Source organism: Saccostrea cucullata, unplaced genomic scaffold (assembly GCF_032062105.1).
Source record: "Saccostrea cucullata isolate Sc308-1 unplaced genomic scaffold, CSIRO_AGI_Scuc_v1 ctg326, whole genome shotgun sequence".
NCBI classification, from domain to species: Eukaryota; Metazoa; Mollusca; class Bivalvia; order Ostreida; family Ostreidae; genus Saccostrea; species Saccostrea cuccullata.
In genome coordinates, this window is record NW_026930161.1 from 953,994 (window position 1) to 981,402 (window position 27,409).

General features: G+C 31.3%; 1 protein-coding gene and 1 pseudogene across 2 annotated transcripts; one reads left to right on the top strand and one right to left on the bottom strand.

The window, feature by feature from the left end:
• Positions 1–11,948: 11,948 nt before the first annotated feature.
• On the top strand, positions 11,949–14,960 carry LOC134283150 (uncharacterized; annotated as a pseudogene).
• On the bottom strand, positions 14,860–18,604 carry LOC134283135 (uncharacterized). 2 transcript variants are annotated; one of them, XM_062765593.1, is made up of 7 exons: positions 18,085–18,604; positions 17,827–17,920; positions 17,543–17,710; positions 17,300–17,397; positions 16,559–16,705; positions 15,969–16,034; positions 14,860–15,828 (listed from the first exon to the last, which is right to left on the bottom strand). In XM_062765593.1, the coding sequence occupies exons 1-6, from the start codon at positions 18,294–18,296 to the stop codon at positions 16,016–16,018; spliced, it is 738 nt and encodes a 245-aa protein (XP_062621577.1). In that variant the 5' UTR covers positions 18,297–18,604; the 3' UTR covers positions 14,860–15,828; positions 15,969–16,015. The 2 variants fall into 2 exon arrangements, with proteins under 2 accessions (XP_062621577.1, XP_062621576.1); XM_062765592.1 differs by lacking the exon at positions 15,969–16,034.
• Between the last annotated feature and the right edge of the window lie 8,805 nt (positions 18,605–27,409).

Genomic DNA, 27,409 nt, shown 5'->3' on the forward strand with positions numbered 1-27,409 from the left:
TAAAAGATGGATATACCGTGAATGACCATTCAATAATAAACCTTAACGATACAAAAAAATTTACAGTATTAAATTTTTCATAAATGTAAACGATAAGATACTGATTTGTTTGAAATTTTTGTTTGCTTTTTTTCTTTGGTTTTTGATTTTTTCAAAGAAATTGACGTTAAACATAGAATCAATTTCAGCCAGTGCTAGTTAACCTTTACATTTTTAAAAAATGGTATTGCAAAGAGTAGATTCGCTATCAACTATCCTTAAACATACTTAAGTTAAGTATTCCTAATAAAATACAATTTTCTCCCTCCCTGAACATTGATTCGATGACAACTTGGAAGAATCGCTACGTGTTAGGAAGTCTCCTGAAGATCAAATACGAGAATTGCAACAAATTAGTTAAGAATTTTCATGTTTTGTATCAGTCCTCTTTTTAAAGCATTTCCTAGTGACACGTGTATACATGTATCAGTACGTCCAAAGTTACAATACAATTGAATTAAGTGTACCTGTGCACCGTTTGCCATCCAATTGAAACATCAAAATAATCTTTCGTCCTTTTATACAAAGCTATATATAGAACCAAAACCACTTTGGAATTCTAAAAGACAAGAGGAGAATGAAAACAGAAGACATGCATCTTTATTCCGTGTGGTTTTGGTGAGGATTATTAATCAAATACCGGACACTACTGACAGTTATTGAAATATAAAGGACAAAAAGAATGTTTAACCTAGTTAAATTCATCTGATAAATGTTTTTTTATTAACAAATAATTAATAACATAAGGGAAGAGTTACAAGAAAATAAAATTCTTGTCAAACAATATGCTTATTCATGCATTTACATATTTCAAACAGTTAAATTAATTGTGGTTGTATATGTCATGAAAGAAGCAAATATTAATTTCATCATCTTCTGAATAAATGTTTTATTACGAAGTTGAATTCGACATTGATAATTTACAAAAAATGGAATTTGAAAAAAAGCATCAAAATGATAAGAATTTTAAAACTGTACAGAAAGCATTTACATAATTATGTGTGTCCCTTTGTAGCATGGTTTTTCTATTATAAATATTTTGTGGTAAAAAAAATTGAAGAATCTATTACATGACTATTTCAAGACATTATATCTTTTTAAATCTGTAGCTCTATCTATTCTGTTACACAATAAAATCAATATATATGCACAAAAAATCGTATGGAAGAGTAAATGAATGAAAATAAAGTGCATAGAATATACTTAAATATAATAACATATAGTATTCAAGCTCATAAATCCATAAAACAATACAAATTTTGGAGTAGAACAAACACGAACCTTCAAAACTTCAATGTGTGATCAGGTACCATGGATGAGTGAACATTCCCTGCAGACTGGTCACACCCGCCGTGTACTCCTTGTCATGATCGGGAAATAACGTAATCAATTCAGTGTGTAAATAATGGCTTAATAATAATAGAATAAACGTTAGACAGCTTTTGATTTAATGGTAGATCGTATTTGACGACAAGGTCATTGTATGGACCATACAACTTATGAAATGATGACTTTGAACGAGACTGATATTCTTGTCACAGCAAAGGTTTTCTTTCTCAAGATTTTGGACAAATTTTGCTTTATATGAATATAAAAATAGGTCTGCTATTAACGGAGCGCAATGGGTACCCATTGGAATTTCAAAAGATTATTGGAAGACCTGGTCTCCAAAAACTATATTGATATTGTCTTTCACACACTCGAGCACCTTATTAATATCAGATTCAGAGTACTTGAGCTTACAATCAAAATGTTTTTAACAAATTGATTTTGCATATGACCAATGACAACTTACAAGGTAACCAAATGACGAGTTCCAATTTTATTGAAAAAAGAGCTGTCAATGATATTGAAAAGCCTGGACTTTAATTTATCGTGAGGAAATGGTTGTATAAAATTTTAAAAAGTAAAAAGTTTTCATGTTGTCGATTCTGTTTCAATTTTGATTTCAATTATTCCAAAAGTTTCTTGGAATATTCACGTCTGATTTACACTACTTCTCGAATATATAGTTGTACAGTACTCCTGAAGTTTCTCCTTCACAACTGTTAATATTTTACTGAGAAGAAAAGAAAGAGGATTGGTTGAATATTTACTAGAACCTGCTATGTATTTTTGTAGCATTTTTTATGAATTTTCAGAATCCAATTTAGATACAATGGTTATTCATAGTCAATTTGGTTGTTGGGAATATTTAAAAAAATTCAAAATTAACATATGACTTTGAAGAATTTCCTCTTTAGAGAGGGACCTTTGGGAGTCAGTTGGAATACCACTGGTAGAATTAAATCCCATTTCCTCTAAATTACTGTATCTGAAATCATTTAACAGTGATTAAATGTTGGAGTTCTGCTTGCATGTAAAATCCAAAAGTTGTTTTATTTCAGTTTTGTTTAAGCATAAAATTTGAAAAATTGGATAAGAAATAAATAAATGAAATTAATTCAAGTTTAAGCAAAAAATTATTTTAAATAACTTGAGATACAGTGTACATGTGATTTTTATCTCTAAAACTTTTTTAAAAAGCCCCCTGTAGAGACACTATCATTTGGTATTCAAGACAAGAACTAAATTGCGTGTTTTTCATGCTCACAAATTATCAGTGTTTAGTCATACACCCATTAAAATCCTCAATATTATGAACACAAATGCATGAAATATTAGATTGTAATTTCTTATTATTTTTATTTTTTTTAATTAGCTTCCCTTACAGACAATTCTAAAAAAAAAAATAGTTCCATAAATCATTTAAATGCACTGAATCATGTGAATGGTATATAAGAATAAGTTTTTAGGAGACGTAAAGACAGGCATGTAAGAAATATGAATGGTGGTTTGGAAATCAATTTATCGTAAAATGTTCAAAAAATGTTTTACAACGAGTATGTTTCAACACAGATCTTACTTTTATGAGTGGAAGAACTATCATAAATTCATAAATGAGAAGAAAACTCTTGTCATGGCCTTTAGTTTGACATTTAGAAATATCAATTAACAATATCTGCAGTTATTTTCATTCATATGCTGACTAAATATATTCATAAATTGTACTAATTCTGTTATATTTAGATGTTAAGTGACTACACTAGTTAATGGCAATATAGACTACAAGACAAACAGGATAATTTTTAGGTTTTACAGGTATTCATCTACAAGCTCTTTCTTTGTATAATCATCCACGAATACTAATCAACAATCACAAGCATTTGGTTATTTTGTATCCCATATGATTCTTTTTTTATGCAAGAGTATTGATAATAAACAAGCTTCACATTTTATACCAAATTATAATTTTGATATAAATCCTGAATTTCCCTAACAAAAATTACTGTAGTCAACAATTTTATAGTTTACTGTAGTTGACGATAGTTAAAAAACTTTGATACTTTGATTGATTATGAAACTATATTCCAGAATGTTTATGAAATTTAAAAGCTAGCTTATACTCAATTATTACCTAAATTCGATAACAATGATGATAAATTTCGAAATAACATGTTAATATACAAGTTATGGTTCCATTTATATTGGAGAACATAAAAAATAACATCTGAAATTCATAAAACATACTTTGATTTACTACAGTGAATCATATAGTAAACTATACATAACTATAATATCTTTGTTAGGGTTTCTATTAATATTCCAAAAATCGTTGCCTTCAACTTTTCAGTCACAAGATTTCTTTTAACCCAGAAATTTGCCTTTCAAAAAAATCGACCCAAGAGTTCTGTCTCCTCTTCAACTTTTGTTCAGCTTTAAACGGAATCTGGTTTAATTCAAGGAATAGTTTTAAAAAGCCTCTAAGTTGAGAGAGAGAGTAATGATACTTTCAAACGGCGACAGAACTTCCAACATAATTTATAAATTGTAAATTCAATAGTAATTAAAATAACTTTGTTAGCAACGCTTATACCTATCAATGGAACGTCTTTCGACTGAGGTATTTTGTACCAATTGTTCTGTCTTTGCTTTACTAATACACTTGATAACCTGATTAAAACATAGTGCTCAGTGTGGGTAAAACGGGCCGACAGTGGAATCTTATTTCTACAAGTACCTAATCCCATTTCTGAAATTTCCAATCCGTGTTTTGCCCTGTCCATAAATTTGTATTGGTAGCCGTTTGTTTTTTCATCTTAGATATTAGTGGGCCATTAAATATTTATTCTATCTTAAGAATTTGATATGCATAATAAGCATAATAATATGCATGAATTAAATCTGTATTTACTTTTATAGAAGTTCGTTAGCTGACATATCTTTCTAATATGAGGAGTTTTCATTTGAATTACAAAAGCATTAATGTGTAGAGCAAACTTAGAAAAAAAATTCCTTCCTATAAAATTAAATCCCCTTTCTTTAAATGAATCTTTAAGAACTTATTTCGATTTTTTAAAAAGCATTTGACTTGTTTAATATATTGCTAAAGTGAGAAAAGTAAGAATACCTCTTGGCTATATACTTATCAAATACCTTTTTCTGAAAATTAATACAAAAGACAACAAGACAATTATTATTTTTGATTTCTTTTTTTTATTATACATAAGTAATACATAAACTTTCCGATTGAATTATCAATTGATTTATAATAAGATGGTTTTAAAAAGTTGGGAATTCGATTGGTTTTTCCTTCTCGTAAAAACTCTTTGATCTTCAAACAATGAAATGCGTAGAAGAATAAGAACTATTTCAAATTTATACATAGATATCCACTAATATTAACACATGAATAAAACTCCAAGAAATATAAATCTCATATTATTACTCTTATAATTAATATATGATAAACTTCCGTACTCACCGTAGAGAAGAAAGGGTTTCTCCATTATTTCGAAAGTCTTTTATTTCCCTATCTCAATATAAGAGAATTATATAATGAAGTTGTTAAATATACTTTTTTCAATACTCTTTACTATGTTGTATCCAATTTAAGTATAAATTGAATTATTTCGTAAAAAATGTAAACATGTAAATAGAACATTTAAAACCCAATCTATCATTATTTCAATTAACTGCTCAAACGTAAACCATCTTGCAAGTTGACAATAGTTCCGGCACATTAAGTGATTTCCTCATGAATATGAATAGCTATAAAACATCAAATGATTACTCATAACGATTGTATTTTCTCTTCAAATTATCAGTTCAGCACAAAATACAAAATATCCATTTTTCAAATCCCCAAATTTTGTTGCTTTTTCGTTTTAAATTTAAATTTAAATACAAATATTTGATGAGAAAGAAATTGATTGAGACAAAACTGATTACGCATTGAAGCGTAAAGCATTGGCCTTGACTTTTTTGCATTAATATATTGCTTCTGGCGTCTTAAAACAATTAGCATGTATTGTTGCTAGTAATTAGTGTTTGATTTATTTATATGGACAATGAATAGAGAATACAAATAATACGACATATTTTTTTTACGAAATCTTCATGCTAATATTTTTAGATATGCATGTATTAAAGAATGAATTAAGAATAACACTGTTTATTTCATGATGGGTTACTCTTTTCGTGTGTATACAAAGCTAATAGTAACAAAGTCTTTGGTCATGTGATTGAAGTTGAAATATGGTTGAAGCGTTTTTATAATTGATTTTCTTAACAATTCAGCATTTTACATTAAATGCGGTAAGAAAATCAAAAATCATGCTGCTCATGTCGGCAAGAAAAGATTTTATTAATAAAATTTGCCATGTTATAATTATCGAGGGACCTCAAACGACCAAATTGATAGCGGTATCCTTTTGTCAAATACATGAGGAAGAAGGACCTATTGTTTGGTTGAGGTAATATTTATATACAGTTACTATATGTCCATGTTCCAATATTTTCAATATGTTTCAATATTTAAACCAATGTAAGCTGCTGATATTTTAGTTGATGTAACAAACCTTTACACAGTTTCATAGTCAACATATGTCAGATTATTGGTGTAATGATCTTGTTTGCAATACATTATTTTGTGGGGGCGATTTTGACTAATGTGATTCATATCAATTGTAATGCAGTTGATTTCATGCTTTAATATAGACAACGACGGATAAACCAATCGACAGGGATGCTTACAACTCCTTGACACCTTATCCAATCTCCAATGTTCTAGTAGTTCACCTTTTTGCAATATATTTAGTCCGTGTTTCTTATAGGACTTACGAGATTAGTACTGTTCGTCATATCCATAATGGCAAAAACTGACAGAGAAAAGAAATTCAGTCAGAAGTGTTGATGAAATCTGGGGTATGTTATCAGTACAGATCGTTGTCTTTTGTCAAGTACGTTTACAGAAAAAAACTAGACCCCCCCCGGGATAGAGACCGCTAGTTTTTAAACATTTTTTTCTCAATTTTTTTTTTAAAGATCACTAATTTGAGATTTATTTCATATCAACAATTCGATGGCATGTCAAACGTTGCAATATTTGATAATCTTGTGATGTATATTCAAAATCTTGTGATGTATGTTCGAAATCTTGTGATGTATATTCAAAATCTTGTGATGTATATTCAAAATCTTGTGATGTATGTTCGAAATCTTGTGATGTATATTCAAAATCTTGTGATGTATGTTCAAAATCTTGTGATGTATATTCAATATCTTGTGATGTATATTCTAAAACTTGTGATGTATATTCTATAATCTTGTGATGTATATTCGAAATCTTGTGATGTATATTCTATAATCTTGTGATGTATATTCAATATCTTGTGATGTATGTTCAAAATCTTGTGATGTATATTCAATATCTTGTGATGTATATTTTATAACTTGTGTTTTTTTTTGTATAATCTTGTGATGTATGTTGAAATCTTGTGATGTATATTCGAAATCTTGTGATGTATATTCAATATCTTGTGATGTATATTCGAAATCTTGTGATGTATATTCTATAATCTTGTGATGTATGTTCGAAATCTTGTGATGTATATTCGAAATCTTGTGATGTATGTTCGATAATCTTGTGATGTATATTCGAAATCTTGTGATGTATGTTCGATAATCTTGTGATGTATATTCGAAATCTTGTGATGTGTGTTCTACAATTCAGTGATGCGTGCAATAAAATTGCATGACGCAACAGAAAAGTAAGGACAATTTTCATTGGTTAGAAATAACGAAAGTAGCCGGAGCGGTCGTAATGCACACATTGACACAACTTCGCAAGCATGAAATTGGCGAATTCAACCTAAAGTCAAAATTATAGGTAATAGAAAAATTGTTTTGGTATCAAGAAGCACTAAGTCAGTCATAACGTGAAAAGTGAGAATCAAGAACATTAATTTGATTTGTTTGAAGGTACATCAAAAACAATTGAGTGGCTTATTGCTGGACTAAAGGATGTTTTATCCTATTTTTACGTCCTCATATTGTAGTGATGTTGATTAATCGGTATGATTTATTCTATATTGGTGCTAGTTAGAATAATCTAACTGTGTCTCGGGACAAACTCTCACCACGCAGGGTTCGAAATTGCATGGCCCATTGCAGCTGCATTGACCGTAGCACTAGTCCAGGGACGACTTTGCAATAAATAAATAAATAACACGACAAATTTTTAGGAGAAGGTGAATGTCAGGAAAAGATTAATTGCTATGCATCATTGAATATTGTCATTCACAAATTTGTCCAATTATTTTTATAGTAAATGTATTGAGCCGGGCTCATTTACAGGATAATGAACAAGGACTGTGGTGACAGTTTAAAATCACGTTCAGACGTTTAGAGAATATGTAATACACACAAAAATATCTCAATGGCATGTATAATATTAAATAGTTTTAAAAATAAAATAAAATATAGCTAGAAATTAACAGCGAAAAATATTTATCACGTATCGTTTCGGGGTAATCCGGTTTTATATACAAACAGAAGTAAATAAACACCAATGCAGCAAGATTAAGGTCAAACGTCTCTGCACTGATGTGTTCTCAGCGGGGAGATTTGCATCAAGTCATTAATGATGTTCCCTGCATTTGTGTTAGCCTGATAGTACAACCTTTATTTATAGAATCAATCTAATTCAAATTAGATGTTAGATCCGCTTGCATACTCGCTACACTAACATCTAACAACATCCTGTTGAGGGTCACGTCAGAGGTCAAATTCTATCAATTAATCAAATCGCAGCTGGCAAAATCATCATATATTGTTGAAGCGAATAAATCTTGAGGCGTTCCGAATTTAACCTCTTACGTGACCCTCAATGGGATGACTTGTTAGATGTTAGTGTGGCGAGTATGCGAGCGGATCTAACATCTAATTTTAATTATATTGTTTATAGAATATGATGCAGACAGGGATACCTGGTGAAAACCTTTTGCACCCGTTGAATTACTTTGTAAAATATTAGTCAAAGGAGCCAGGAAAAAATATTAAACAATTTAATATTATGATAAAAATATTCAATTTACTATTTCTTAAGGTGTTGAATGGATTTTGTTTTCTCAACAGCGGCTGGTGCACGTACCATACTTTTACTCGTAAACTCAATTTGGCGGTGAAGAAGCAGCATTTTCTGTTGCTCACCGTCGCAATAGCTGAGCATTGCTCTACGAGCAATGTGCCCAGCTAAAAATCATAATATTTGTAATGATATATCATATTCTAGACTTGACATACAATAAACAATGATAAGAATTATTGTCGCATATCTGCAGTGATTTTCTTTGATCTTTCTGTGGTGATAATTTATCCCATATCACATGTGTGATAATACTTTCCAAACATGTTTCAAAGTTTTTACACTCTTTATCATACAGTTTTAAAGAACAGTTTTATGAGCTCATAAGTATATTAAATGGTTAATTTATCAAAACCTGCATTTAAAAATTCAGAAGTCTTAAGTTAAACCAAATTGTCCAGGGTATTCTTAGTAAGGTATGTCAAAGGTCATGGTTAAGTGACTTTGTAAGGCTGGTATTTTTTCTTTAGTTTTATGGCAATCAGTGCACATGGTAAATAGCATAAAATTACCCTTAGAGGTCTTATGCAAGGAGATAGCTAATTAAAATGAACAAATGTAGTTCTATGTATGATGTATATAGAGACAATAATATTTCTTTTCTTTTTTCATTTTCAGGAACTTTACGTAGGTCTACAGTTTTAATTTTGGACTCATGCACTAGGAATATCATATCAGCAGAATTGTGCCACTGAATCAAAGGGAACTCTTTTTTTTTTAGGTACGCATGATCGATGTAACTTCCTCGATGGTGTGTTGGCTGTTTGCCCATGTGTATTTCGGGGTATAGGTATGTTTAGTCTCAATTTTCTTTCTTAAAAGCCGCATAAGGGGTATATTTTTTCTGATCTCAAATTTTGTCTAAGCATTAATCTTTTTTCTCATTCATGAATTATCTGCTGAGAGTCTAGTTAATTAATTTATTTAATTAAAGCTATATAGTAACATATAGTGAAATTATTTCCTTGTGTGAGACCTAAAGAAAATCAGGTTACTCATTTTTATGACAATTTCTTTGATTTCGGGAGTAGCCTCCCCTTTTAAAGATCCAAAATGGTGATTTTACAGTGCGGCATGCAGTCTGGTCATCAACGAAGAGTTTTGACACCTGTAATACCCATATTTCTACCATTCACCTCTGTAACCTTTGTTGAGTTCATCAGACTGGTAAGAAAAACAATATTGTTAATTGAAATAATTTTATCAAGATAAATAAAATAATTAATGAAAAAAAAATTACATGAACAGACTCCCTCATATAAGAAAATGTCACATTTTACACATTGCAATTATACATCATTTACATATCCACATTTTCCCCATTTACACATGCAGTTGAATAGATTTAGTGCTTAATAATACATAGCAACAATTATTACATGAATCCTAAGACAATTCACAAAATACATGAATGCATTAAACTGTGAAATACAGATTTTGTACATTTAATTAAAATGCACAGCATCAGTACCCCCCCCCCCCCCCCCCTTCACAATCTTGCAACTTTCTTTTTAATTCAAAGTCACTAGGCAACACTAAAGATTTCCACTTATTGCTTTTCAGTCCAAGACAGGAAGTTGAGGAATAAAGTTGACAGGACATCCTGAACTGTCCTCGCTACCAGCTTATGAGGGAACCAGCTGCAGTGGACAAAGTACGTTACATCATAGGATAATAGGTAAGTCTCCGGAGTAGTGTTTGTAGCAATTCTCGTACTTGGTCCTGCATCGAAGATTCAGGACTATTGATATTTATCTCTGCATGGTTTGGTTCTTCCCAGAAACATGTTACTGGTGGTGGTCCCTATATTCTTCTGGCTTTTGTGGTGAGGAATGTTTCATTTCTAGCTCTTTTCTGATCACATTTTGTCTATCTAGCTGTTTGTCTGTCTGTCTGTCCATCTGTCTGTCTGTAAACTTTTCATATTTTCGACTTCTTCTCTAGAACCCATGGACCAATTTCAACCAAACTTGCCACAAAGCATCCTTGGGTGAAGGGGATTCAAGTTTGTTCAAATAAAGGGCCACACCCTCATTCAAGGGGAGATAATTGGGAATTAATGAAAATTTGATGGTATGTTTTAAAAATCTTGTTCTCAAGAACCACTGTGCCAGGAAAAATGAAACTTATGGAGAAACATCCTCAGGTAGTGTAGATTTAAATTTGTTCAAATCATGACCCCCGGGGGTAGGGCGGAGCCACAATGGCTGACCAAAGTTTAACATAAAAATATATAAGAAAATTCTTTAAAAATCTTCTTCTCAAGAATGACAAAGCCATAATTGATCCTATTTATATGGAAGCATCCTCAGGTAGTGTCGATTCAAGTTTGTTCAAATCATAACCCCCGGGGTAGGGCGGGGCCACAATGGAAGATCAAAGTTTTACATAGAAATATAAAGGAAAAATCTTTAAAAATCTTCTTCTCAAGAACAGCAAAACCCTGATTGATCATATTTATATGGAAGCATCCTTAGGTAGTGTAGATTCAAGTTTGTTCAAATCATGTCCCCCGGGGGTAGGACGGGGCCACAAAGGATGATCAAATTTTATATAGAAATATATAGGAAAATTCTTTAAAAATAACCTTCTCAAGAAAAGCAAAGCCATGATTGGTCAAGGGACTACTTTTGGATTTAAACTTTTCAATAAAAAACCAATTTTTACTTTTTCCTAGCCACAGTGCTCAGGTGAGCGATGTGGCCCATGGGCCTCTTGTTTTTTTTTTTTTTTTTTAAAAATGATCAATCATTAAATATAAATAAATCAGTTGTTAAAAAATTTGCTTCATATTTGAAGTGCTTTAAACTGACCCTTTGATGAAAGTGACCAGTGTTTTTTGCACCTTGAAAGGTTTATTGGTAAAATATAAGAAGGAAGTTATGATTTTGGTGTTACTATTGTTGTTATTTAAGTTTGATTTGATTTTTATATTACGAGTATTATGAAACTGTTATTTTGTTACTGACCGATTGTTAATTTTAATTGTGAACAAATGTACAAAGATGAGGAGTATAATATAGTTGGCTATGTATATTGCCCAATTTTTGAACATACTATGTAATAAATATTAATAACAACCTTTGAATAATTGGAAAGACAATATTATAAATATGATAGCATTTTTGTACATGAGCATACATTTTTGAAAGGAAAAATAAATTATTCAATTGCATTAAAAAAAATATTTTGTTTCATATTCTTGCGAATTATCAGATCATTCTTCTATTATTTAAATACTCTGTCATTATGAAACCTTGTTAATAATTAAGTAAATATTAATTGTACTTAAGTAAATATTAATTGTACATTTGCACCAATTTTTACATGGCATTTTCACACTAAGAATGCCACGTGCAAAATTATATACAGGAACAATTCTGAACAAATATATGCAAGTGAGTTGTAAATTTGATATGTAATGCATACATTACAAAAACCCATGACAGTGTTCACTAAAATGAAATGTATGGACTCTTATATAAATACTTGGTATATGTGATATGGATATTATGGATGATATTTTTGAGAATGACACAAGTAATGAAATTTTTCAGCATTGAATTGGATTCTTGAACCAGAGCCATGTGAACCTGGTCCACCTGTACCTCTCATTGAAGACCTGTTAACATCACCAGAGTATGTTCATTCTGATACCCCTATGGTATGGTTACAGCATGCATTATCCCTGAATCCATTAAAAGAGCTGCATTGGCAACGAAACAACCCAATGTGGTCGATTGTAAGGAAATAAAGCATATCAGCTTCCAACTTTGGTGCAGTTCTCAGTTCTAAGCAAAGGCGGTAAGACGTGTGATTAAATTTTTGCGAAAAAGACTTTTAAAATTACAGTCAAACTTTGTTATCTCAAACCCATTATCTCATATTTCATGGATATGTCAAAGTAATTTTGAAGTCCAAACCATTTATAAAAGACTGGGACATTTTATTCTTGATAACTCTTTATGTATTATTCTTGAATCCACGGATATTTCCAACATTTTTCTTGGTCTCATTGAGTTTGAGATAATGAGGTTCGACTGTAATGACTAGATATTTGTACATAAAGATGCAGGAAATATAAGATTAATAACCAAAAATCATATTTTCTTCTCCAGATTGACATTGTCACTGAAGAAACAGCTGATGTCGGCTTACAATCTGGAGTCCATCAAGGCTGTTGCATGGGGTATCACTCATGAAGATGATGCTTTGAGAAAGTATGAAAAGGACTTTGATGCAGCTGTAGAGCAGTCAGGTATACAGCACAAAATAACATTCATTCAACCTCTGACATGTTAACATTCAATGTCAAAACAAATAACAGGACTTATCCTGGTGACAAACAGAAATCAATTACTGAAGTCTAATTGTAAAAAAAAAAACTAGAAATATGTCCATAGGACATGAATGCCCCGCCGAGGATATATTAGTAAAGCAACATGAAATTTGTACATGTATAAAATTTGATCAGTTTGGTTCAGGCAGGGCTTATAGTTAGTTGGGAATAAAAATGTAGGTCCAGCATCCAAAGCAAGTCTGGTAGTGTCCATCCCTAGATGCATCATCCATGCAAGTTTGGTTCAGGTAGGGTTTATAGTTACTTGGGAATGAAAATAAAGGTCAGATCCAGCATCCGAAGCAAGTCTGGTAGTGTCCATCCCTAGCTGCATCATCCATGCAAGTTTGGTTTAGGTAGGGCTTATAGTTACTTGGGAATGAAAATGTAAGTCAGATCCAGCATCCGAAGCAAGTCTGGTAGTGTCCATCCCTAGATGCATCATCCATGCAAGTTTGGTCTAAGTAGGGCTGATAGTTCCTTAGGAATAAATCTGCTCCAAAAACTTCAACCTGGTCACTCATCTGGAAAATATAGGTCAGATCCAGCATCCGAAGCAAGTCTGGTAGTGTCCATCCTTAGATGCATCATCCAAGCAAGTTTGGTCTAAGTAGGGCTTATAGTTCCTTAAGAATAGACCTGCTCCAAAAACTTTAATTTGGTCACTCATCTGGAAAATGTAGGTCAGATCCAGCATCCGAAGCAAGTCCGGTAGTGTTCATCTCTAGATGCATCATCTATGCAAGTTTGTATCAACATGTAAAGTTTGATAACACCATCTTGAATGGTATGTTTAAAACTGAGCTAAACACTATTTAAGAAAAGTCAGGTCAAGGTCAAAGGAAAGGTCAAGGTCAAAAAATGTTGTTGCAGTTGCATAGCTCTCATCAATATCTATCAGCATATGAAGTTTGATGAAAATATCTTGGATAGTTTCTTTGAAACTTAGCTTTGAACAGAGCTAAACACAAAGTGGGATGGAAGGACAGAAGGACGGAAGACGGACATGACAAACACTATATGCCCCGGCCATATTCATGGCGGGGCATAAATATTCAGTTACCAACATATTCCAGAAAATTTGCTTTTTGAAGTGGAAGGATTATAAAAGCTCTACTTAGACTTTGTTTGCATTACAAAATCAATTGTATTATGGTTTGTTTGCATTCAGTAGTATTATAATTTTTTCTGAAAAGGATATGGTTGCATGAATCCGGAGTGTTGGGAGCTTCACCTGATGGCTTAGTTGTTCGACCACCAACATGCAGTGTATTTTATCAAACTCCAGAAGCCAAAGACGCCATTCCTGATATTGTAGAGGTGAAGTGTCCATATACAGCATCGTCTTCAACAGTAGCAGATGGGGCACAAAATTTGAAGGATTTTTCATAGGTAAATAACATTAAAAATCTGTATTGTCCAGTACTTTGAAATTAAAAATCTTGGTGAGTAAATGATTTCAAAACATGTATTAATTTACAAGTGCAGCTGTTCAATATGGTATGAAGATATTGAAAAAGGAGGGGATATGTACTGGTATAACACAACTTAAGTGTTTTTTGATTTTTTTTTAGATCTTAAACAAGATACCCTGTGCCTGAAAACCAGTCACCCATACTATCATCAAATTCAAGGCCAGCTACACATATGTAACAAAACATTCTGCGACTTAATTGTGTGGACAAGAGTAGACTGCATTGTGATTAGAATAGTAAAAGACATTGAATGGACAGCAAATGTTCCAAAGCTGATAGATTTCTACATTAACATTTTCATTCCAGCACTGATGGAAAACTGAGTTCTGGTTTGAACTTCTTGACACTTAGTTTTGTACCTCTAGAATTTTCTAACAATGGAAAATGGGTAATCATGTTAAATGTGTTGAATGTTCCTAAGTCTCATAAATGTATGACATGATATGTCACAATCCATCATAAAACTTCTGGCTTATAAGACTATTTTAAATAGCAATGATGATTAATAAAATCTATGTACTACATAAAAAAAGAATATCAAAATTTAGAATCATTTTATTAATGAATTGAAGATGTTATTCTCAAAGTGAAAATGTAACATTTTTGTCTTTCTTAATAGATAAATTGTTGAAAACATGAATTTGTTGAGTTGTGCTTTAAAGGTAAATATACTTTAAACTAGAGATTTAAAATTATAAGTAAACCCTCTTCCAAATTATATTGTCAAATGAAGAATGGAATTGCCAAACATTCTTGTAATAAATCCATGCTAACAAAAGGGATTTTCATTTTCTGAAGTACATGTATTACAACATACTACAAAATTAACAAATATAACCATTGACATTGATAACAAATCAAAATTTGCTTATCCCTTGCACTTTGGTATGAATATCTTCACTGTTTAGTGTATACTGTCACACGCCAATGCAAATTTATAATAAGTACATGTATCTTTAAAATTTCTTTCAAAAGTGGAGCTTGCAAGTTTACAAGACAAGAACAGAGTTGAAATATTTTTGTTGAGATTGGTCTGTAAGTAGATGGTATGTAACGGAGAATCTCGTAATTCTTTATCCTCTCGTTGGCTCTTTCCACATGAATAAGTGCTTTAGCAATCTTGTAACACAGTGCTGCTTCTTGTATGGTAAACTGGCCTCGTGTCGATAAAAGAGCTTTTATAATTAAGCAGACACCCTGGGGCAACTGGTCATGAATGGTGAAACCTTTGACCACCAAAATAAGGTCTCCAGCTTTGAACTTTCGTAAAACTTGGCTGTGACGTACAATAGCTACATCAGAAGTAGAACCTGGGTACAGCATGGAGCAAAATGTAAGTGCACCATTTGGAGGCACGCAAGTTACTGCTTTAAAAGTATGGCAACTTTTGTACATACTGTAGGCCATGGCCTGATTATCCATATGTGTTGGGATGTCCTGGGTTGTTTCAATTGCATCCATGGATGCTCTAGCAGAGGAAAAATCCTCAAAAGATTTTGGCAGAGACCCTGAAAAAAAGTTGGAAAAAAATTAATTTGATTATTTGTAATTGTGTAAAAAAATTGTGTTACAGTCAATTTTTCAAGAATACAATAAATTTAACTGCATTAAATTTTTGCAAGTCATTATGATAAATTTTAAAACAAACCTTTGCATTTAAGCTGACTTGGAAAACATTCTACGCTACATTCTACACTACGCCATCAGACAGCATCTTGTATAGGGAAAAGACCACTAATTATTTTCCCATAGAACTCCATACAAACCTTAGGCCTTCTCAGTACTTTACTATGACAATTTCAGAAAAATCTTTAGCATCATTTCAAACTTTGTTCTAAGCCCTAACAAAAAATACTGAAAAAAATATATGGTCCCATGGCGTTTATAGGTCAAAATTGCAGTTATTTTCAACTTATAGAGATTCGCAGTAAATAACACGCGGCATAAAAAATCAACCCCCACTCCTAAAATCTTCCCTGGCATTTCTATAGTTTCTGTAATATTCCCTCATCCTATCATTTATTTCAAAGGTCATTAATTTTACTTTAAAATGAAAACAATTAAATACCTGATTTCAGCCAATGGCGTAACGCCTACCCATTCAGTATTCGGTTTAATGTTCCATAACAAACAAAGCCATGTGTGCATCCGGGGATTTGGTGCTCTCATTCCTATACTTACATACTTACCTGTCCCAGAATTAGTCAATTGTGGTAATTTCAAAGACTATACACCTACCTGTGAACATGTATGAAATTTGAGTCCTGTGACTTCAGTGTATTGGATACTGTGACCATCTCAAATGATGACACCTTACTGCTACCAGCACAATTCAAAGGAGTGAATGACGTCTGGGCCGGTGATGATATTTGGATATATTGGTGACTGTAATAAATAAAATATTTGTACAATGAACTGTTTTTACAATGAATTGTTTTTGTGCTTTAATGTTAATAAAGTGATATTAAGTCAAAATTGAGTCAATAATTTCATAAGGGTGGATTCTACCCAGAATTAGGTAAAAAGCTCCAAAATTGGATAAATCATAGTTAATTAAGCAAAATTCAAAGGTTTCAAAAAGACTGATATAGAATTTTTTTATGCTTATGCAAAGTATATTATTTAAGACTCTGATATACTAATTGATTCTTATCTAATCCCTCCTATTGCTTAAGTATGTACAAAAAAGTTTCCCCACCCCCCAGTGAAAAACACTTAAAGAAATAGCAGGTGTCCCCTTTTATTTTTGTTTACAATTAATTTAGACAAGTTTAAATCAATCCTTTTGATAACAAATCAAAGTTCAATGTCTGTAGTCTTATACATTACAATCAGAAGCTACTTTTTGAATTTTATTCTAAGAAAAGGAGAATTTAAATAATTTTTTTTGTAAAAATTAAAGAAAAGCAAAAACTGACTTCAAACCCCAAAATGTACTCTACAATAAGAGGCTGGAAAGTTAATAAATAAAAAATTTACCTGCAATGTACAGAAAACTGTCCGACAAAATACATCGGGTGGGTAGGGAGTCTCCATTTTCTTCTTATATAGAGAAAATGCCCCTGCTGATCAGAGACCTAACACTCCCAAATAATAACAAAATATGTTAACATAACAGTCAATCTAAGATGTTCATCCCTCAATGGCAACAACAAGTTTTTATTACAGTAACTGAAATTGTTAGGAAATAGGAAATCACAATTGGAATTCCTTTAAATGTACCTTCTCTTCGTTGTATTTAATATCGTGGATTGATATTGGCTTCCTTTTACTAGACTCTATTTTTAGGGCAAGCAATTCCTTTTCCAGTTGTATTTCTGTTGAGAGGCGCTGCATTTCTTGAGTACAGTTAAATGTGCAGGATGCTGAGTAGTTGTGCTCTGATATCAACTGAAAATATATTGTAAATCATGTACAGTTAAAAGAACTTTATATATTATTAAAAATTATTGAAAATGTTTCAGTGTTGGTCATTTGTCATCATTGGTGTTTTAAATGAGCTTTACTTTTTCTTGATATTGACATTTTGGTGCTTGTGGAATCTGCAACTGGTCCATCTGTGAAGATGACAGGGACTCCTCACTTTTGAGTTTTTTCCTCCTTTGTAAAATAATTAAACTTGAATTATTTTTTTATTCAGTTGTAAGCTACTCTGTTTATACATGTACCCTTTTAAAGATTTTTAGTAAAATATTCTCATTTAAACTCCACCCACCCACCATCCAGAAACAAGATGTCAGTCATATTTTGAAAAATAATTTCACCTTTTTGTACATTCAGGATCAGAGAAATCCATGGCCTTTACTTCATTCCATGCAAAATATGCAGGGTCCCCCTCCTTCTTACCATCCTTAGAGTGGCAGGAGCAGATGCTATCATTCTGATCTCCTGGTTGGCGATCAGCTCGTCTAAAAATATACATTATACAAAGACTGAGTGAAGGAGAATTAAAAAGCAAAACATGTTCATTTAGCATGTTATTATCAAATAGCCTAAATGACTTATTTTTTCATTATTTTTTTTTTTAAATGTTACATTTACTTGCAAGTACAAGATAACCATGTGCATAACATTAACAAACGGTAGCAGTATTTGGTAGTAATAATACGAAATAAAATGTAATAAAAACAGCTGTTAAACAAAAATTAATCTTGCTACAAATTGCACAGTTTTTGTAGTATGTACTCTTCATTATTCTTCTGCTATATTGATTACTACGAGATTTAACTTTTTAGCATGCATGTATAAATACTGTATCTGACAATGCAGCATCGTGACATATCGTTACAAGCTACCTACAAATTTTGTCAATATATCTACGTTTACTGAGTTTTTTCCCTAGCAGGCCGAAATATCTCCATCATGTCACCAGGAACAACACTCGTGCATCTCGTAATTAGTGCTGCAATAAACAAACTGATGTGTTTTTTCTCACCTGCATCACAGGTACTTGGGTCGTGGTTTATAAATATTTATAATTTTTACATATCCCGACGCTTCAGCTACTTTCGTTATTTCTAACCAATGAAAATTGTCCTTACTTTTCTGTTGCGTCATGCAATTTTATTGCACGCATCACTGAATTGTAGAACACACATCACAAGATTTCGAATATACATCACAAGATTATCGAACATACATCACAAGATTTCGAATATACATCACAAGATTATCGAACATACATCACAAGATTTCGAATATACATCACAAGATTTCGAACATACATCACAAGATTATAGAATATACATCACAAGATTTCGAATATACATCACAAGATATTGAATATACATCACAAGATTTTGAACATACATCACAAGATATTGAATATACATCACAAGATTATAGAATATACATCACAAGTTTTAGAATATACATCACAAGATTTTGAACATACATCACAAGATATTGAATATACATCACAAGATTATAGAATATACATCACAAGATTTCGAACATACATCACAAGATTATAGAATATACATCACAAGTTTTAGAATATACATCACAAGATATTGAATATACATCACAAGATTTTGAACATACATCACAAGATTTTGAATATACATCACAAGATTTCGAACATACATCACAAGATTTTGAATATACATCACAAGATTTTGAATATACATCACAAGATTTCGAACATACATCACAAGATTTTGAATATACATCACAAGATTATCGAATATAGCAACGTTTGACATGCCATAATTGACGGATCCAACCTTTTTAAATAGAAGTAAAATATAATTAAACCAAGGATTCAGAAATATTTTACAAAAGTGAGAATAGTATGTAAGGTATAATAAATATCATGAAAAATAACAATTGATATCTTATAAATTTTAATAATAAAGATCAACTAAAACTTAATCCAAAATAACGTACATAAAACCTTTTGAGCTAAGGGTACAAAAGATTGCACATATTACTTGATGTTGAGTTTGAAAAAAATCTGAATATCAGGATAATTCTAAATAAACAAGGATGTATTCACTATGACAAAAGAATTGACCCATAGGAGAGAACAATTTCCCGGAAAAAGTGACATTTAAAAATTAATCTTTATTTGTTGTTTTCTATCGTATATATGTCTAAATTTTTCAAATTTGTATTTTATACCAAATATTTATTATTTATAACTTTACAATAAACCTCTAAAGTTGACCAAAACACCATTTTGTCCGTTAAAGCGTTGATTTTTGCAGGTATTCTAGCCTAGAAGTCCTTCAGGACAGGCCTGCCCCACAGGGGCCAGTAACATGCTAAATTTGAATTTACGTATTGACTATATATATACAAAAAAAAAGTATATATATAGTCAATACGTAAATTCAAATTTAGCATGTTACTGGCCCCTGTGGCCTGCCCCTAAATAAAACTGTGATATTTTGATAGGTTGGGATGTAAAGAATAATTTAAGATAGGATTTTTTTAGGAGCACTCCTGCCCTAGGATCGAAATTCCCAAAAAAACCTACAAAAAATAAGGAAACCTGATTTTGATAATCTGCTTAAAATTTATGCCATTCAATTTTATAGTCAGACTAGCTCAGTTGATATATGGGCTGTCTTTTACACTATCGATACTTTCTTTTTAAAGTCGGGGTTTCGAATCCACCTGGTACTACACTTTTAAAGTTTTAATTTTTCGCCTTTTCAAAGACTACATGTATTTTAATTTTTTTATTGACTTGTGGATTTTTTTTTCAATTATCTGTCCTTTATGCATGCCCATTCTTGATATAAGAAACACTTAAGAGAGATCAAATCGTAACAATCCAATATACAGTTGTCAGTCAGGCGGAACAATATAAGCACACTTTCTCCGAGGACAAGAATAACTCACTTTGTGTTACTCGATACAAGTATTCTTGGCAGCATTGACATGCGATGAATTTCAATTGTATATATTCCTTAGGATTTAATCAAAATGACTTTGGCTACATATATCAGTAACTGTTTTCCCTTGGATTTCATTTAGGCCTATATAATTTGCACACATTAATGGCATGTTTTATTATATCCACGGATAAATAGCCTAGACATAAAGAACAGAATTTCAGAGACAGTAGACATTGTCATTATGCACAATGAGAAGTAAAGAAAAATATCAATTATTACATTTGGAGATAAAAAAAAGTCAGAAAATCATTGAAAGGGTTCCTCCCATCTCTACTCACTGAAATAAAGATTTAGGAAAAACAAATTGTTATATGTATTCAGCCTAATGTCATTAACCAGAACGGAAATCGACAAGTTTTTTGTAGATAATAAAACCAAGCCCGGTCCTATAGGTCAGATCCCTATTTATAATGAAGTGATCCTTTGGTCTTTTCATTTAAATATGTCTATAGAAAGTGAATCATTAATAGTTATTGAACAGTTGAGGTTAATACTTAGTTTTTATTCTCTTTAAACTTTAAGATATCACATTGTTTAATATATCATCATGTAATGAAGATTAAAATGTTTTTTAACATAAGTATTCAAGCACTGTTGTGAATATTCTTCAAATGGAACAAATTTAAAGCATGATTAGATTTAGGCCTTTGCTCTAGCGTTACAAGAATCTGATGTAAAGCAATCAATGTCAGATTTAGTGTTAGTTTCAAATATTTTAGGCTTCGTTATTTTTGTTATTTCTGAAATTAGTAGAGTTTTATGTTAAAAAATTAAAACGTTGACCTAAGTGAACCTTTACTCTTATGAGTGACAACATTTAACTTTCTAATCATCAAAAATGTCACCATAAGTGTTTGTAAAAAAAAAAAAAGGATATTTAAAAAGGAATTCTCGAGTAATTTTGCATTGTAATGAACTAATAAGATTAGTCAGATTGTTTTGTTTTTTAAACACATATGTAATCATGCAAAATATTTGATTTGTCATATTACCAACATCATGCAATACTCCCCGTTTTGTGCCATAAATTTGCCCTTCCGGACTATCAATCAATTTCATTCAATACAAATGTAGATAAATTGATTTCATTCAGTATTTGTAGTATTCCTATCAACTTTTTGGATTTGCATTTTTATGCCTTGTATGTACTCTGTGCTTCCGGAGTCACTCAGCAAGTATGCCAAATCACTCCATGATTGATAATACTTTGTTTTTCTACGTCACGTGTGAGGAAAGTAATACATGCTACTGTTACTACATGGAACGATCACTTCGATTTCTTTTAATTCATTCAAAACAATCATGTTTGCATGCTCCCTGTGTCATGTCAATAGTGTTTGATGTAGAGAAACACCTAGCTGTTTCACACATCTTTTCTTTAATTGCTTATGGAATCATTTATTGTTTATTTTCAAATATTTTTTAAAACTTTGTTACATGACAAATACAAATGACAAAGCAAGTCGGTAAACTTGCTCCGGATTCCAGTTACTAGATGATGTTCCATTGCTTTAGTCATTTTAATTTTATATCTTGATCATTAAATTTGCTTAGTTTTAAAAAATAATAATTCTGGTACCTAAAAACAACATCCACACGTTATCTATCCTGTAGATCACTAAATTTTCGCGACACCTTATTTTCGCGAGATAGTCGTTGACTCTTGATAAGCGAGACAAAATTTTCATGAATTGTGGTTCTTGCTCTATATAATCTTAAGGAATACTTTTATACGCGAGAATTAAATTTTCGCGTAATTACGCGAAAATAAAGTTCTCGCGAATAAAAAGTGATTTACAGTATATAAAAGCCGGCAGAACAGACAGAGGACATGATAAATCCCTTTACACGTCGTTTCTGCACATTACTACACACGGTTATCTGGTATGAAGGAGAGGTAAAGCTGTCATATTTACGACAGGTTTTTCATATAAAAGCAATAAAAATACAAATATCTCGAAGTGAAAGAACATATACATAAATTTTGTTACTTGCCAAGAATAAGCTGATTATCCTTTTTAATACTATTCTTATCCTTACCATTTTAATATTTTTTCTCCATGGCTTCCAGTGTGCTAAACTAGTTTCTTTTATTGATTTAAAGCATTAAAAATATCATTATCTTTCTACTTTAAGACAGAAAAGACAACACTGATTCCACACTTTAAATCAGTCAGTATGCCATGCTCTCTCTCTCTCTCTAACTAGAGGTACATATCTCTTTTCAATTTTGTGTTGATTTTACCCTTTTCTCTGTTTGAAAAGAATATAAGGGTGCACTTAAAATTAAATTGCTTTTTCGTGATATATCAAACCTTTGAAATAAAATCAAATATATCCAATATGAAATCTAGAAAAAAGTAAAGATTTGTTTTTGCACTTAACAGTATATGCTATCCAAACAATAATGCACAAATACAAAATCGAAAGTGATTTTAAAAAAAGGCCATGTTTTATTAAAAAACAGAAAATATACACACATGTATAAATTTATACCAAGTCAATTAAACATAGCAAATATTTAATTAACAAATGCATAACTGCAAACTTATATACACTATAAATTGTTTATTATAGTACATTTATGCTAATCTCATAATGTAAAGTAGACAAAAGAATAACTGACTTAAGCAAAATTAAAAAACAAAGTAGTGTCGTAACCTAGTTTGGAGACAAGTATGTCAGAAAAGGTTTGCTTTCTTTTGACCTCTGATGAACGTTTAGCACTGCGAGTTCAAAGACATGGTAGACTGAAAACAGACTTGTGGCAGATGTCTATTCTAACGACAAATTTATTGTTTGCATGCATGTCAAGAAAATATGCACTGCTTAGAGGAGTAAAATGATATGCAAAAAGGAATTATTTTTCCAACATTATGGTATTTCTTCTCAAATTAAACAACCAGATAGTTTACTTTTAACAAAACATATTCTGCAGACGAAAAGGAGCTCCCTTTTGAATTTAAACTTAATTTCAAAGCTAAAACAAATAAAAGAAGTATATGATGAACAATTTGATGAATCAGTGATATTAATAGCCTCGTTTATGGTCATCATTTTGCAAGTTCTATAGTGGATACAAATCTATTATTAAGTTGAACATGGCTTACGTTTTTTTCCCGTAAATGTTATTGCTAGCACATGTAATTATATATCATATCAAAAGCTTACAAATGGGCAAATTATAAAATATCGTTGAAGAATTGTTCAAGGGGGTTACACGAGTTCATTGGAAGGGATAAATTATCCATTAATCTTTGAAAGACACATTGTATTCGAATCTTCACACAGTAAGTGTGATAGATAAACATAAACGTTATATTTTATTGACATCTTGTTAGTTGATTCGGCAGGGGATGCTCACTCCTCCATGGCATCTGATCCCACCTCTGAAGTTTTGGAGGATCGTGTTTGCTTTGCTCCTTATTTTATATTGTTTTCTGGACTTCTGATTTTGAATGCTGTTTGTTATTTCCACATGTTTCATCCTTTAAAAATAATCTTACACTACAGGTCTTTGAAAATATACCTAGTTAATCAAAAGAAAATAAATGGAGTGGTGGGGCAATCGTGTCATAAAAATTAACACGAAGTACGTAATTTCCATAAAACATTATAAAGAGGTGTTAGGACAAATGCTTTTCATGGTTGATACAAAAGTTAATATTGGCCATTGTTAGCCCATGTCATAATTGTCATTATCAAACATATGTTGGACATTGTTGGTCAATGTAGAGTGTCGAAAGTGATTTATATCCAAACATGCGCAGCAGACTAGACCGAGAGACCGTGTTAAAACATCACAGCAGATGATGTGGTGAGCCGTGGGGCTACCAGGTAGGAATCGGCCCATTGTTTTAGCTTTTTTCTTTAGACGTATACGTATCAAAACATTTCCTACAATTCGAAAAACTACAGGTTTATACATTTTTTCAATAACTGGTAAGTGTATATTTTCTTCTTTTTTTTCCTTTGCAATACTTTTTGCATGTTCTAAAATGAGGTGAACAGTTTATAAGTATGGTGGTAAGAAAAACTTATTGCTAAAATGTATTGGAAACACTTTTGTCTATGGGGTACGGAAGACAATGTAGACATGCATCAGAACAAGAAAAAGATATATAGTTGAATAATGTGATTAATTACAATCTGCCTAGCAGAAAAAAATCTTTTACGTGCTAGACACTTTTGCTGTCAAAAGTTAGGTTGATACAATAGGTATCATAAGATTGACATGCGTCATTGACATACATTACTGTATAGCAAAGTCACACGGCAAAGTTTTTCCACATTTTTTTAAATTTAGAATAAATGTGAAAATGTATGGTGGATCCGTCATTTGCTTATATGAACGTCTATATTAATGTGAACTCTTGTAAGCTGGATACTTCACTAGAATTTTTTTCATAGTTCTAAGATTATACTTTAATTTATAATTAGGATAAATCTATAAACTTACTGACGAAAAGGATTTAAAAAATACCTTTAACCGCTAGTTCAAGTTAATTTCGAGTATTTTTTAACTGGCTGAGTAGAAGATTTATCATATTTTTAAACTAAAGAATGTCATATGGTTGACTATCTAATAATTTGTATGCTCAATTACATGGGTCAAGTGAATAGACATCCTGGGTATATTTTTTTTCAATTCTCAAGATCTTAACCAATGGCAAAGATGAATAGGCAATGCTATGTCCTACTTGTAGGTCCTTGTTAAAGTTCCAACACTTATTCTGCCCACAAAAGGGTCAAATGCAAACTTGTGGTGACTACCTAGTCACTCTACCGACGTTTATGTGGTTTTTACTGATCAACAGTCAGGAGCCCCGTTCGTATGGTCTCCTCTTCTTAGATTTTAGCTTTTAATCCACTACCTTATCATATCAATGTTCCCATATATCGTTTTATGGTGAAATTGGTGCTTGTAAGATGTGAAAATGTGTGTGTGATTTAAAGATTCCAAGGGCTGCTATGAATTATGTTGAAACTGATTATGTTTAACTTCTTTAATTTTGAACTATGCCATGTAAGGATAGAAGCTAGAGTGGGAGATCAAATTTACTATCATACCATATGAAAATAAATAAAATATGGAAATTTTCTATACATTCCTCCTTTGAGATCATTCACTAAATAAGAAAAATCAAATTGGTGAATATTGCTCATTCTAAACATTCATTGTTACAAATTCAAATTCAATATAAAATTAAAAGAAGTAATTGGAATTGAAAGAGTACAAAAAGAAAACAAATAAAAAAAACGATATTGCATGTAAATGCTTGTACAGTAAATCCAATGAGGAACATATACATGTAATAAAAGAGGGACAGTTATGTGGAAGTATATCATTCAGAACTGAATGGTCCTTATATTTTGTATTGAACGGAGTATACATATAAGCAATTTCTTTTTTTTAGGGTTTGGGATATTACCTTATGTGAGAACATTTCTTGAATAAATTATATAACTGATTTTTATTTTAATAGTAAAGATTCTTCAGCTATAAATATCACAATTATGGTTAATGAAAAAGTGTTACTATACTTTATATCAAGGGTGTCCGGGTGGCGCAGTAGAGAGTTTGCTCTATAGTCGTAGAGTAGGGGTTAAAACTTGTCGTGGGTCTGAATCCCACTGCAGGACGTAGGGACCGTTATTTCGAATGAGTCCTTAAACAGCAAGTGATAAATACAAGTAAAATGTTTTCAAAAGGACGTTATACAAATAAACAATCAATCTAATTTATATTTATGATGTGCTGGAATGTTTGGTCCTAGTGTCTGTAATTTCACTTTCATTACATTTTAACAAAAGAACCTGATACATTGCTTCACGATATCTCCCTAATTCAGTTTAATTGTTAAAAAAAGTCAGCTATACTTTACGATAAAAGAACATTATAGGGAGTTTTCTGTGCATGTTTCAATCCTTAATAAAATATTTTGATTACGTTATTTACTTATGATTGCTAAGAAATTAGATTTAAAATACAATATATAAGACTCAAACGTAAAGTAAATTTCTGTAATGTTTTTCATAAAAAGATAATTATTTAGACCTCAAAAAATGCACAAAAATTAGAAGCAAAATGATAAAAAATTAGTGGACCTATTTATAGTTTGGCTAGTTTCGATTCAATGACACACTGTCCAAAAAACTATTTTTTGTATTTATGTAGTCTGTGTTCCCATAAGGATTGTTTTTAGCATTAAGTTTGAGAATATCTCTAGTCCTATCGTAAGATAATGTACATAGAGATAGTCGTGCTATGTGTGCAAAATAAGTATTTTATAACATATATTTTTTTTAATATTAAGTAATTTATGTTGAAAACATTATAACGAGAGAGGTTCCCGAAAAAGGGGGAAACTTCTGAGATAAGGTGGTGCATAACATGCTTAATGGCTGTTAATTGTATAAAAGAGAAAGTAAGTAAATGTTTCAAGATAAATTATCAACTACGAAAATAAAAAGAGCTTAATCAATTTGCATGTAACTTATTTTTGGTTTTTGTTGCGCTTTTGCTCAGAAACAGTATCTTTTTTTCTTAAATATGCATTCAAAGTCTAAAATATGCATGTTGAAAAAAGTTCTTGGGGTTAATTTTTTCAATGAAAAAGAAGCGTGATCATCTCAAATAACTAAATGTGTAGAAAGAATGTCTAACAAAAATACATTGTCTTCA